General features: G+C 31.4%; 1 protein-coding gene across 1 annotated transcript; it reads left to right on the forward strand.

Annotated features, from left to right (window-relative positions):
- Positions 1 to 411: 411 nt before the first annotated feature.
- Positions 412 to 5,663, forward strand: LOC105317222 (uncharacterized). The gene is made up of 4 exons (XM_034472091.2): positions 412 to 1,075; positions 1,397 to 1,442; positions 1,650 to 1,715; positions 1,979 to 5,663. Exons 1-4 carry the CDS (start codon positions 701 to 703, stop codon positions 2,356 to 2,358), a joined length of 867 nt encoding a protein of 288 aa, XP_034327982.2. The 5' UTR covers positions 412 to 700; the 3' UTR covers positions 2,359 to 5,663.
- The last annotated feature ends 7,449 nt before the right edge of the window (positions 5,664 to 13,112 follow it).

Consider the following 13,112-nt stretch of genomic DNA (forward strand, 5'->3'; position numbering starts at 1 on the left):
TGAATGAGTGTGTGAACGAATGAGGGTGTACATGTTTGTCTTTGTCTCTTCATGTTTTGTTCAATTATTGATAAAATGTGAAAAAAATGTACATTGTATGAAAAATGTACTCATCGTGTATTCATGTACAGGTATCATGCCTATTTAATATTACTCTTTAAGTATTCATTTGCCAATGGTTTTTTAAGGAGCATGGTCATGATTTTGCCATTCTTGACATTAATAGAAAGTTCCTAACAATTTTCAAATTCATATTAAATCTAATCCTGGAAATTTTATTTTCAACATTCAATATATAATCAAAAACGTCACCTGAGCTGTGCTGCTTACAAATCGGTATATTAAAAACAAAGAATAGTTAATTTGCTTTTAACTCGGCGATTAAGACTCAAATTTTAGTTGGCTATTAGATGCCTTACTGAAGCATTGTAAACACTAAAAACAGAGGAGAAAAAATGCATGACCAAAATCGTGACCAAGCCCCTTTAATACTTATATATTTTAAAGCAGAATGGGATCAAAATTCATGATAAAAAAGGAAGGAGGAAATTACGAGATAATCTTGCAATTTAAAGAATTTTACCGCTACAGTCCTAGTTAATATAATACCTCCATTTTATTTTAGTGTCATGGGTATTTCCCGGTATATAAAATTATAAGCGTAAAACGCCTACCAGTATTTAAGACCCTGGTCCAGCTAATGTTCATTCGTTTCGTCAGAGAGGAAATGGCACAGGACGATTGTTCCTCCCACTGCTTAAATGACGAAAAATATTCGGAAGTTCATAATAAAAAACGAATAGAACGTTCGGTAATCTTTTCTTTTGCCCTGAACGTGTTCTTTCTGGGTGTGGTGTTTTGCTGGGTGGTTCTTCAGATTGTCGGGGACCACAGAGACAACAGAGATGACCCCCCAGGACTGACACCAGCGCCCTCTCTCCCCGAGGACTCGTTCTACTCCTGCTCCCCGTGCAAACCCATGATGAGGGCCGATGATGCTGACACAATGAGGCTCGCCACGGGGAATTCCTCCTTTGTGTGCTGTAAACGGATAAGTCCTGATGTCCAGTTAGAGGTTGGTACAAAAATTAATGAAGCTATATATTCTCATTACAGGCGAAACTTTATAATACACGATATAGGTCTACATAGTATCTTGAATGAATTGTATGCGTATAATTACTACTGGCAGGTGTATAAATACAGAAATTCGGTCAATAGTTATCATGGCTTAGATTTTGACTGGAATTGTCTTTTGTTCATTGATTAGAAATATCATGCGATTTAATTGAAACGTTGATTTGATCTTGAAGTTAAAATCCTTTAAAATCAAATGAAGATTATTTAGTTGTTATTGGAGAGACAGCACTTTAATGGGTTTTTTAAATTTGATTAGCTACCAAACACAGGTCAACTACTAGAAGAGTGTCAGGCTAAACAAGGTATGCACAGAGAGAGAGAGAGAGAGAGAGAGAGAGAGAGAGAGAGAGAGAGAATTGGTGTATACATTTTCATTAAAAAAAATACTGATGACTTATATGAAACAGAATTCTAAGCTATACCTATAAGATATTGAGATATATATATATATATTTTTAAAAATTATCTTATTTTTAAAACATTCTTTCTTTTAATTTTTTTTTACAAAGATGATTACGGGAGCACAGTTGGAGCACTGTTGTACATTAACCTAAACCTGACACAATGTACCTCAGGTAAAGGAATGGAACCAGGAAAACAATTTACATTTTTTAAAGAAATTCAGTAATAAAATGCTCATCAACGCCCTGGGTTTCCCTGTTTTTCAGTTATGAAAAAAATCGCACAATATACACTTCGTAATCGTAAGCCGATTGAGATAAAATCACATTCTAAATTTAATTCTACGATTTGCAAACACACTGGACCTAAGATTTTTTTTATCTCAGAATAACGCACATTCTTCGTCGATTAAACAATTTTGAACCGTTCTATTTAGGTTTGCATTGGACGTTGGGCAGAGAGACCACCTATAAGAAAGGGGGCGTGGTGTATGAGGACTCTACCCAATATGGCAAACTGACCGTTCCTAGTGACGGCGTGTATGCAGTCTACAGCTACATACAGTTCGATTCCTACACGGGAAACAGCAAACTAGACCGCCCAAAGCCGGAAATGCACGCGTTGTACAAAAATGGCAACCAGTTGCTTCAAATGAACAAGTTTATGTTGAGACAACACAGTTACATCACAAGTCAAGTGGGTCCCATTTTGGTGGAGTTGAAGGCCAGGGATTCGATCCATGTTGCTGTTGGTTCATTGAACAGGTTTATCCATAACAATCCCCAATCCAGCGTGTTTGGATTATATAAGTTATAAATAACGAAGACAAAACCGGGAGAATTCCGAAATCATAACAGAAGAATGCAGTTTTAATATGTTGCTGTGCCATCTATTGTGCTGTGACACAATCCTCAATCCAGTGTGTTGGGATGTTTAGGTTGTATGTAAATCATTGACAATGTTTGAAGTTCCGAATTCTTCATTGAAAGAATAGATGGCATTTGCAGTTCAATAGTCCTTGATTGTTTTACAGTATGTTGCCTAAATTAAATCATTGCAGAATTTAACACTTTAAACGATGTTTTGTCAAGAGGCAACGAACGGCACTGTAAAATATTAGGTAGCATTCATTTTGAAGTTTACCGAGATATATTTACATCCACTGAGCGTTTTAAGCAAACCGATTGCGATTCATAGCTGTATTGAAACTGACAGGGCTGATACATTGTATCAACATTTTATCGATTGGTCAAAACTTTCAGCAACCAAAAAAAAGGTAAATCACAGATCATGTTGATGTCTCAGATTCCTATAATTATAAGAACAATAGGCTATTTCTTCTTTATAACGTACTGATGCACATTTAAGATAATTTGTTTAGATAATGTTTATTAGATTTTCGTTTTGTATTTTGTTTGTTTTTGTTTTTTTTGTTTTTTTGGTTTTTTTTTATTTTGTTTTGCATCGTTCACAATCTTAATTTTAAAAAGCAACTTGTGCCAGAGTTAAGGCAGTTCTCATTTTTTTATTGTATGGATTGTTTTGTAAAATTCAAACTCTTTTTTTATGGACAAGAAAATTTTACGAAATTATAATTGTTAAATAAGCTTTTGAAGTCGTTTACAAACTTCAATAGCTTACATAAATGACGAATTTATTGAAATGTCAGCTCATGTAAAATGCTTAATATCAATGACGAAACCATAGGTCAATTAATGTTTACATTAATTTCTAAGTGTGGCTGGAAATTTTTCCATCTAATAAGAGTATGAATACAATAAACGAGGGTGGATCCAAAAGTAATTTCACAGATGCGATAAAATCTTGAAAAATCCGCTTAAATTGACAAAAATTGAGCTTTTAAAATCTACCTAATTCGATTCAGATCTGAAGATTTTAAGATCGTGAAGCAAGGACAGTCGCAGCACGCTAGTGACGTCATTTCTAGATCTTTGGCTTTCTGGTAGAATTTCGCAATTAAGTACTCTATAAAAATTGGCCACGATGCTCTATTTTACATTTTTTTTAAATTTGGTTTTTCATAAATTAACTATTTACTCTTTTTGCAATCGATGAGTAATATATGTGATATTATTTAATGTGCGATCAGTTTGTTGCGGTCTCTTCAAGAAGTCATGAACGTAGCTTTATGATATAGCTCATGACGTAAGAACTTAGATTTTAATTTCCTTCAGAGCGTATATAATCTGTAATCTTGTATGCCCTCTGGGCCCAAAATTGGAAATAAAATATAATCTATTGATAGACATATGCTTTTATTAAAAGACATATGCTTTTATTAGATATTGGAACCAATTTTAAGATACCCTGTTCACTCGCTTTCAGTTTTAGGTTGATATGTCAATTCCAGTACATTTTCTAGTGATTTCTATCCATCGAAGCAAAAATGCCTTGTATTACTATTCACATGTCCAGTCTTTTATTCCTTGATCTAGAGACAAAAGGCATTGCGTAGATATCCGAAATAGACGGTTATGTTCCCTTAAATATTTAGATCAGTTAGAAAAAGTTTGTGATATATCTGTTTCAAAATATTGTGTTGTTTGTGTCATTTTCATATTATTATCAATTTCATGAGTAAAATTTGTTCTAAACACTAAAAGTATTTATGAAATGAATTAATTTTATCATTGACATACTATTCGATATTTTTACTATATTATGGAATTAGGCTCAAACAAAATTCGACTTTTAGCGAAACAGAGGAAATTCGGACTAAAATGTTCAGATTTTGTTTTTCATTGAAATATATTTGGTAGTACTCTAATATTCAAAGTTAAGATTTGAATTGTAAGTCAACATTATTTTGCATATTTTCTGTTGGTTTTAGCTCACTTTTTCATTTAGATAATCGATCGGCACACGCTACAAAAATATTGAAAAATGCTTAAAAACGATAATAACACCCATATCTCAAAATTTTGATCATTGACATCATATAAGTTTTATGCCTGCATAGTAAGGTCAAAATACTTAGTTTAATGCTATAAATGTTTAAGTATCATCATCATTAAGTTTTTTGTTAAATTGATTCAAAAATGGGTTGGGATTTGAAAACTGATAGAGTCAATTCGGACTAGAAAATGAAATTGTGAATGAAAACTTTTAAAATGCTTTATGTCTGTTTAGTGTCACTGCCATTCATAAACTGTATTTCATTTTTAAAAGAGTTTAGCAATTTGTATTTTTTCACCATTAAGAAAATCCCAATCATAGGGTAAATTTTTTAGGCATTTTTTTTTAATGAAGATGGGGGGAAAAGATGACGCAAATGCCCATTCGGTTTAGTAGTGAAATACAATTTTGATTACTTTTTCGCAATTAAATTATTATACACGTTTGCAAAAGCACAATTTCTAACTATATTCTGTTTTTGATATATTTAACAAAAGATATGAAAAAAAAATATTTCCAGAAATTTTTGCGGTATCGAACCTATCACATAAAAACCCTCGGTATTTAAGGTTAGCTTATGTCAGTTACTCTAACCAATGAGCCCTTTCAGACACAACAAAGTAGGCTGTTTAAATATTATGTCTGACTTTGACCACGAATTTACGGACTTGTATTATTTTTTCAAAACGTTCTATTGTTGGGATACAAAATGATATTTTTAATGTATAGTGGGTCTTCTCTCCACTTTTTTGTTGACTGAAATCGGTTTGTTTTCCAATAGACCTTATTTAGACTATGAGAAAAATATGGAGCACAGACCCACTCTATAAAAGAAAATGCCTTGAAGTTCTAAAACATGACAGTATTTGCCGGTTTTGATACGTACACGCCTGTTTGAGTCAACATATTCCAAGTATTGAAAATGTTTATAGGTTAAAAATCAATGATATGTAAAATGTATATTGTTTTAAATGATTTTTTTAAAAAAAATATCAGGGGCCCGTTTCACAAAGCTGTCATAAGATTTATCATAAGACATGTCTTAAGATTGTCATAAGATTTGACTTATGATTATCATAAGATATGACATAGCTGTTTCACAAAGCTGTCATAACTTTAACTTATCTTAAGATAATCTTAAGATAATCATTATAGGAGCGATTACATAAAATTCAATCAGTAAATTGTAAAGTAAAGATTTTATTTACGAAATCTGCAGTATACATATATATTTAATAACATAATGATTACTGGATACTTTATAATGTACCGTATGTTTTTGTACTTTCTTTTGATAAGAACAATGAAAACAAATCAGTGAAGAAAATAGCGTTGTTTTATTGATTGATGATTAATAAGGAGGCTGAATGTTTGAAAGATAAATCTATAAAAATATAAAATGATAATTTTGAAACCATAGAATCTTATTTTTTTCTATAGTAATTCAAAATTGTAATTTACTGACCATTTGGCCTCCTAAATACCAGGGACCCGTTTCACAAAGCTGTCATAAGATTTATCATAAGACATGTCTTAAGATTGTCATAAGATTTGACTTATGATTATCATAAGATATGACATAGCTGTTTCACAAAGCTGTCATAACTTTAACTTATCTTAAGATAATCTTAAGATAATTATTATAGTAGCGATTGCATAATTTAATCAGTAAATTGTAAAGTAAAGAATTTACTTACGAAATCTGCAGTGTAAATATATATTTAATAACATTACTGGATACTTTATAACATACCGTATGTTTTTGTACTTTCTTTTGATAAGAACAATAAAAACAAACCAGTGAAGAAAATAGTGTTCTTTTATTGATTGATGATCATTAAGGAGGCTGAATGTTTGAAAGATAAATCTATAAAAATATAAAATGATAATTTTGAAATCATAGAATCTTAATTTTTTCTATAGTAATTCAAAATTGTAATTTACTGACCATTTGGCCTCCTAAATACCTGTATACAAATGCATGTCTCGCACTAAAATGATGAAATATCTTTAAATTACTATTACTTTATCATTACCCGTATATAAAGCAAAAGAAACAATTTTGAAATTTTAATTTATTTGAATGAACACAATATTCAAAGGAAAGATGGCAATTACTTAGTTCTCAGAATCGAGTTTGAATTAATCTTTTTCTAACTTCAGCACCGTCATTGTTTACTCCTTGGAATATAACATTGTCTGGTTGATGAAAAACACGATAATTATTTATGTTTCGGGGCACATGGACGTTGTTTTTTATGCAAATGTTATGTAGCACCACACAAGCAGTCACGATTCCACAAGCTTTCTCGGGCCGAAAATGTAGGGTCCCTCCGGAGCGATCGATGCATCGGAACCTCATTTTAAGGACGCCAAACGCTCGCTCAATGGGGGGCCCTGGTTTTTGTGTTGGCATCATTGTATGCCTCCTCATGGGGGTTGCTTGGGTTCAAGACGGGTGTTAGTGATTCTTTAACGGATATGCACTGTCACCAAATAGAAAACCTCTAATAATGTTGCCATTCTCAAACATTTGACACAAAACAGAGTTTGAGAACACAAATGCGTCATGAGATGATCCAGGCCACTTTGCTATCAAATTCAAAAATTTCAAATTGAAATTGCAAACTGCCATCACATTTATTGAATGAAAGTTTTTTCTGTTAACAAACAAATACTCACGAGTTGAAGGTGCCTGAATAGGAATATGTGTCCCGTTATTATCACATTTGGGAAATTACATATATGAGCGAAGTCCAGTATAGTATTGTTTATATCTCTGTCAGTAGAAGGAAATTTAATATAGACAGGACTTAAGGCAACTAGAGTAGATGTAACAGCGTAAACAATTCTGGACACACTTGCTTTACTTATACCATAAAGATCTGCACATACAGCTTGAAAACTTCCACTTGCATAAAAGCTTAGCGCAACCATGACTTGCAATGATGTTGAAGAGCATATGTGATTTTTTGGTTGGGTGCTCTAAACGATCATTGAGCTCATTACATAATTCAAAGATAACATGTCGTGGCAAACGGAACTTCTCTATTATTTTTTATGTTTTCTGAATTCATGACTAATTGCAATTGTAAATCGCTAAGAAAATTATGTGCATTTATTTCAAATATTTTTGATGCTGTCTGCTCCTCTTAGTTGTTTTCCTATTATGATCCTTTATACCAAAATCTTACATAATTAGTGATTCTATAGTCTGTCCTTTTTTATTTATATTTTTTCCCTGTATGATAATGTACCTGTTTGTATGTACCTTTGACGATTTGTATTTGTGTGTATTATATTTGTTACTTTTGTACCAAATTATTTGGTATGAGCGAATAAACTGAACTTGAACTTGATCTAAGATGTCACAACCGTCCATGTAATCAAATGGGTTGATTCTGTCCCTGAATACACGCTCACGCCTTTTTAGTTGCCTATTTCTTATCAAAACATAGGCCGCCGCCATGTTTAAAAATTGACATAAGAGAAGTATCTGGGTGTCTTATGATTTTGAACAATCTTAAGATTATCATAAGTTAAGACACTTTTGTGAAACAGCTATGATAAAAACTTATGACAAATTTTGGTCTTAAGACAGATATTTGTCATAAGATAGCTTTGTGAAACGGGCCCCAGATTTATTGATATTTTAATTTTTCGGTAGCTTGTCCGACCGTGTATGGGCATTTTACACGCCTTATCCACCCATCTTCTTTCAAAAAATATTCAATGGCCCTTAACTAAAAAAGTAGATCATTGACATACTTTTTGAAAGTGAAAAATAGCACTACCATGATAGGTCTTTAACACACAATAGATGGTTTTCCATTGTCATCAGTGGATTTTTTTTCATTCTGAGTAAACGTATACCTTAAAAAAGACGTAAATCCATGACGCGGCGATGTCACGTATATATCATGCTATAAACATCAATATCTTGTCAAGTGTTCAACGAAATTTAATCAAATTTGTACTTCAAATTAAAAATTTGATAAGAAAAATTTTGATGTATCATTTTATACAATACAGCGTCATTGTGAAACGCGGTGCGCGGGCATGTTAAGGCTTCCCGATTGATTTTACAGCGGTGTGTCTGTACTTTATACGATATGACTTCATAATTAACTTTGACGTCACGATCTGCATTCCTGTCGATAGTTCTCAGGGAATGTATCTTAACGTTAAAAGCGAATTATATCAAACCAGTAAAAAAAACCCGCATCTTTCGTTTACATAGATGCTGCCGTTAATGCTAGACGTACAGAATTCATTCATATTAAAAACTAGTATCAAATAATCGGCAGATTTGAAGCTTCGTTTTAAAGGGACTTGGACACGATTTGGCTAAAAAATTTCAAAATTTTATTTTTCTATTTCCAATGTTTATACTGATATATATAGAAGTTTTTAATGCTATGTCAAAATTTGAAAGTCAAATATCAAGTTTTAAGCAAGATACAGAGTTCATAATTCTTTGTTTTGTAAACAAAGCTCGAATATTGTCATTTTTACATATTCATTGTATTGGTGTAAATTTCAATCAAATCTATCTTTCTTTTGTTGATACTAGTATTTATGAAGATATTGAGTTAGTTTAAATTGTTTTTACATGTCATTTTGTCTAAAAAATGGTAAATCTCTATATTACATATTTTGTAAACAACTATAAGACTCGAGCTTTGTTTACATAACAACCAATTCTTACCTCTGTAACTCGCTTGTAACTTGACTTTTACATTCAATATTTTGGCCAATCATTTAAAATGCACCAGTAAACCATTTTATGCATAAAAAATAAAAATTAAATTTTTGATCTCAAATCGTGTCCAAGTCCCTTTAAGTAATAGACTATTTATAAACTAGTGGTTTGGAGACCCTTCCTGCTACGTGTAAACAACTGAATGAATCAATTTTAATGCATGTTAAAACCAGCTTGGCGCAGGTAAAAGATCAACACAATTTTAGAATATTTTACGTAAAATTGGTAGAGAATATAATGTGAATCATGCCTGGGGAAACCTACGCATTTACCCCAATTTTTTGTAAATCGCTTTTGATTATTAAAAATGTGCATTATTTTGATGATTTTGTGGAATCAACAATATCTTTCATAAACGAAATATCTATTTAAAGCCCAAGCAAGAACTTCCAAGTATATGACATAACAAAGGATTTTCCTTAAAAATATTTATGATTCAATGTCATTAATCACCTGCGCCGAAGCAATTTAGATATATCATTTGCAATATGAGGATTTGCACATATGACGTCACAAAAATGCATCAAATATAATGTTATATATGGTTGTCAATAAATAAAACATAGATTTTAAGAAATACTCCCAGTCAAAGTATTTTTGTGATGATTCAAATAATATCGTTTTCCAGGAGTATTTAAGCCCTGGGACGCCTTAACATTGCTGCGTGCATAGTGTGACATTACTTTTGGATCAACCCAGGTAAATTGGTTTGAAAGAACCCTCGTTTATTAAACATTTAAAAATTTAAAAAATATTTTAACCCAATGAATGAGTACAATTCGTATTTGGTACCTGGTGAAAAGGTTGTGTTTATAAATTCGCAATTTATAAGTTTCCACATCTACAACATTCAGAGACACATTCATTCCATCAACACAGATAATTACAATTCAGATATGAATTTAAATTAATACAATAGTAGACAACGCATAGAATTACCCTTAACTCTATTGAAAGCTTTCTTTGCATAGCTACATAGTAATATATGACAACACTTATAGTTATTAGAGTTATTTCCTTTCATATTGACATTTTCAAATTCATATTTGCTGATTTTGTTTTTACAACACTGGCTCCTATGATGGCATAGTTCTGCCCCTACATGCAAGATAAATTATGTCAACACACGAGAAAATTATGTCAACATGCAAGACAATTATGTCTACATTCAGGATAACCATTTTGACATGCAAGTTGTTAATCTTTTTAGAGAATCTAATTTTTATATGAGTAAATTGACTTACTAATGCCGAATTCTGACATTATAGATGCAAGATGCAACGTATTTATGAAGCATGCGCTAGATTTATGTTGACATGCGAGATAATTATGCAGACATGCAACATGTTTATGTCGACATGAGACTTAATTATGTCAACATAAAAGTTAAGTATGTTAACATGAGAGATATTTATGTTGACATGCGAGTTGATTATGTCAACATGCAACTTATTTATGTAAAAATGTGACTTATCTATGTCAACATGAGAGTTAATTATGTTAATGTGCAAGATATTTAAGTCAACATGCAAGTTATCCCCTATGTTGTTATGAATAACTTGTATTTAAACATTATTATCTCTCATGTTGACATAATTCTTTGCATGTTGATTTAATTAAGTCGCATGTCGACATAAGTATTTCTTACATTTCTAGCATGCTAAAATAATTATCTCGCATGTTGTCATAAATTAAATAAGTCGCATGTCAGCATAAATAAGTTTCATGTTGTCTTAATCATGTAGCATCTTGTATGTCAGATATGGGCGTTAGTAAGTGATTTTACCCATATAAAAATCAGGTTCACGTAAAAGATTTGTAACTTGCATTTTGACATAATTTATCTTGCATGTAAACATAATTATTTTGCATGTTGACATAATTCATCTTGCATGTAGGGGCAGAAATGTGCCACCATAAGAGCCTATTACAATGGTATTATAATTTTACCATATGTATAATTGTACAAGTCTATGGACAAACCAAAATATCTTGAAAACATTTCAATAAAACTCATTATGCCGTTATATCTATTGTATTAAAACAAAAAAACTCGTTCTGAATTCTTTGAGTTTACACCATTAAGTAATGTTACTACATGCAACTATGATTTTAAAACATTGGTCTAGAAGGAGTTGGTAGTTATTTCTAAACTTTTTTTATCAAATCATCATCAGCATCCAACACAGTGTCTCCATATACTGTATGTTACATAAAAAATATGTAAAGATGATTGATTCTCTTCAGTTAGCTTTTAGATAGGATACTTGCAAACCCAAAAATAGTTTGTAGAGGCACTGATTCCTGGAGACAGTAATCGTATATTTTCATATCGATCCGGAATCAGAAATGACCGAGGCAGAAGACTCGAGCTAAACATTGGTTAATGTAACAGGTCTGTTCACGTGTGGCACTACTGAAAAATCATGGGAGGTACTGAAGGTCGAGAAAAAAGGTGTTTAGTCACTGATGTCTATTGTTTCATTGTCCATCAGCGTATGGCTAAAATGTGTATTTTCTACTGCTAAAATACTATTACTAAAAAATACTTTTAAAAAATGCTAACATAAAATTAGTGGATCTGTAAAGTATCTGTTTGAAACATGATTGCACAAATTATAGAAGTAGGTCTTTATTATATTATATGATTTTTGTGTATTTCCCCCCAACTAAAATGGAAAAGTGTTGTGGCTGCAAAATAATTTTTTGGAGCTTAAACATTGATAAATTCACTATATTACATGTAATGTCTATTTATACATAAAAGCGGTCAGGTAATATTTTTGGAGATTTTCTTTTAAATGAAAATTGTTATTCATGTATGTTGATATTTTTTGTAATGTTTGCCCAAAATCAGCCACATAAGTCATTTGTCAAACTTTCATTTTTAAAACAAAACTGTATCGAAATTTCAAAATTTTTAGAAAAATTCTTATATAAAATTCGAATCGATTCCGATTGTAAATAAAATTCTCCCACACATTATCATACATAGTGGGAATATGTCATACCATTGGTCTTTTTATTTAATATATCTTATGATTTATAATTTAATGATTATTAATTTATTAATTAGTACTGGTTTTTGGTGCAATTTTTTTTATTTACAAATTTTGTTTCAAATTCTTTTTAAATTAAATTCTGTTGTTTGATAATTGCTTTATGCTAGTTCACCCCTGCGAATGTTATTGTCATTTAAATTTTAGACCACGTGGTTATATTTGACCCATTCAGTTTCGCAGTATTTATAGTCTATTTCATAGAATCTAGATTTTTGTAATCAAATATAAAAATCTATAGGTTTACATCTCCGCTAGTTAAGGGTTTCCGATACACTATGCTTCTCAAAAACATGAAGGTTTATTGATTTTAAACTTTATCTTCATTAATTGGTGGATAAAGTGTGTTCTAGAAATAAATGTGACAATACAAAAAAATAGATTTTGTCTGCTGTTGCAACACTTAATATGCCTAATAGAGAAAACAGACTATACTATTTAATGCAGAATGTTCCTTCAAAATGGCTCGATATACAATGTACTAGGTTTTTATGCAAAACAGACACCCATTATTTTACTAAAAACATGGCATTGCACACAACAAGCTTCAAACATGGCTATGATTTTATTAAGCAACTCAATGTTTATATTTTCAACCACTCTACACGTGGTTGAACACGAACGATAACTCTGTTCTGAATATCATCGTTTAATATTCATAACCGCTAGATGGTGAAATAAGACATACATCTTAAAAGATTTTCATGTTTTAACATAAATTAAAGTAGGATATGATATGTAAACGACCAGTACTTACGTATTTTGAGAATATTATCCGAACACTTATACTTCCGCTCGAAATTTCACAGGAACTGAACGAATCTCAGTGAAGT

This window comes from Magallana gigas, chromosome 8 (assembly GCF_963853765.1).
Source record: "Magallana gigas chromosome 8, xbMagGiga1.1, whole genome shotgun sequence".
In the NCBI taxonomy this organism is placed as follows: domain Eukaryota; kingdom Metazoa; phylum Mollusca; class Bivalvia; order Ostreida; family Ostreidae; genus Magallana; species Magallana gigas.

Coding starts and splice junctions, on each gene's coding strand:
- LOC105317222 (XM_034472091.2), top strand. CDS start 701: ATGTTCATTCGTTTCGTCAGAGAGGAAATGGCACAGGACGATTGTTCC. Junction 1,076..1,396: donor GTCCTGATGTCCAGTTAGAG/GTTGGTACAAAA, acceptor AAATTTGATTAG/CTACCAAACACAGGTCAACT. Junction 1,443..1,649: donor AGAGTGTCAGGCTAAACAAG/GTATGCACAGAG, acceptor TTTTTTACAAAG/ATGATTACGGGAGCACAGTT.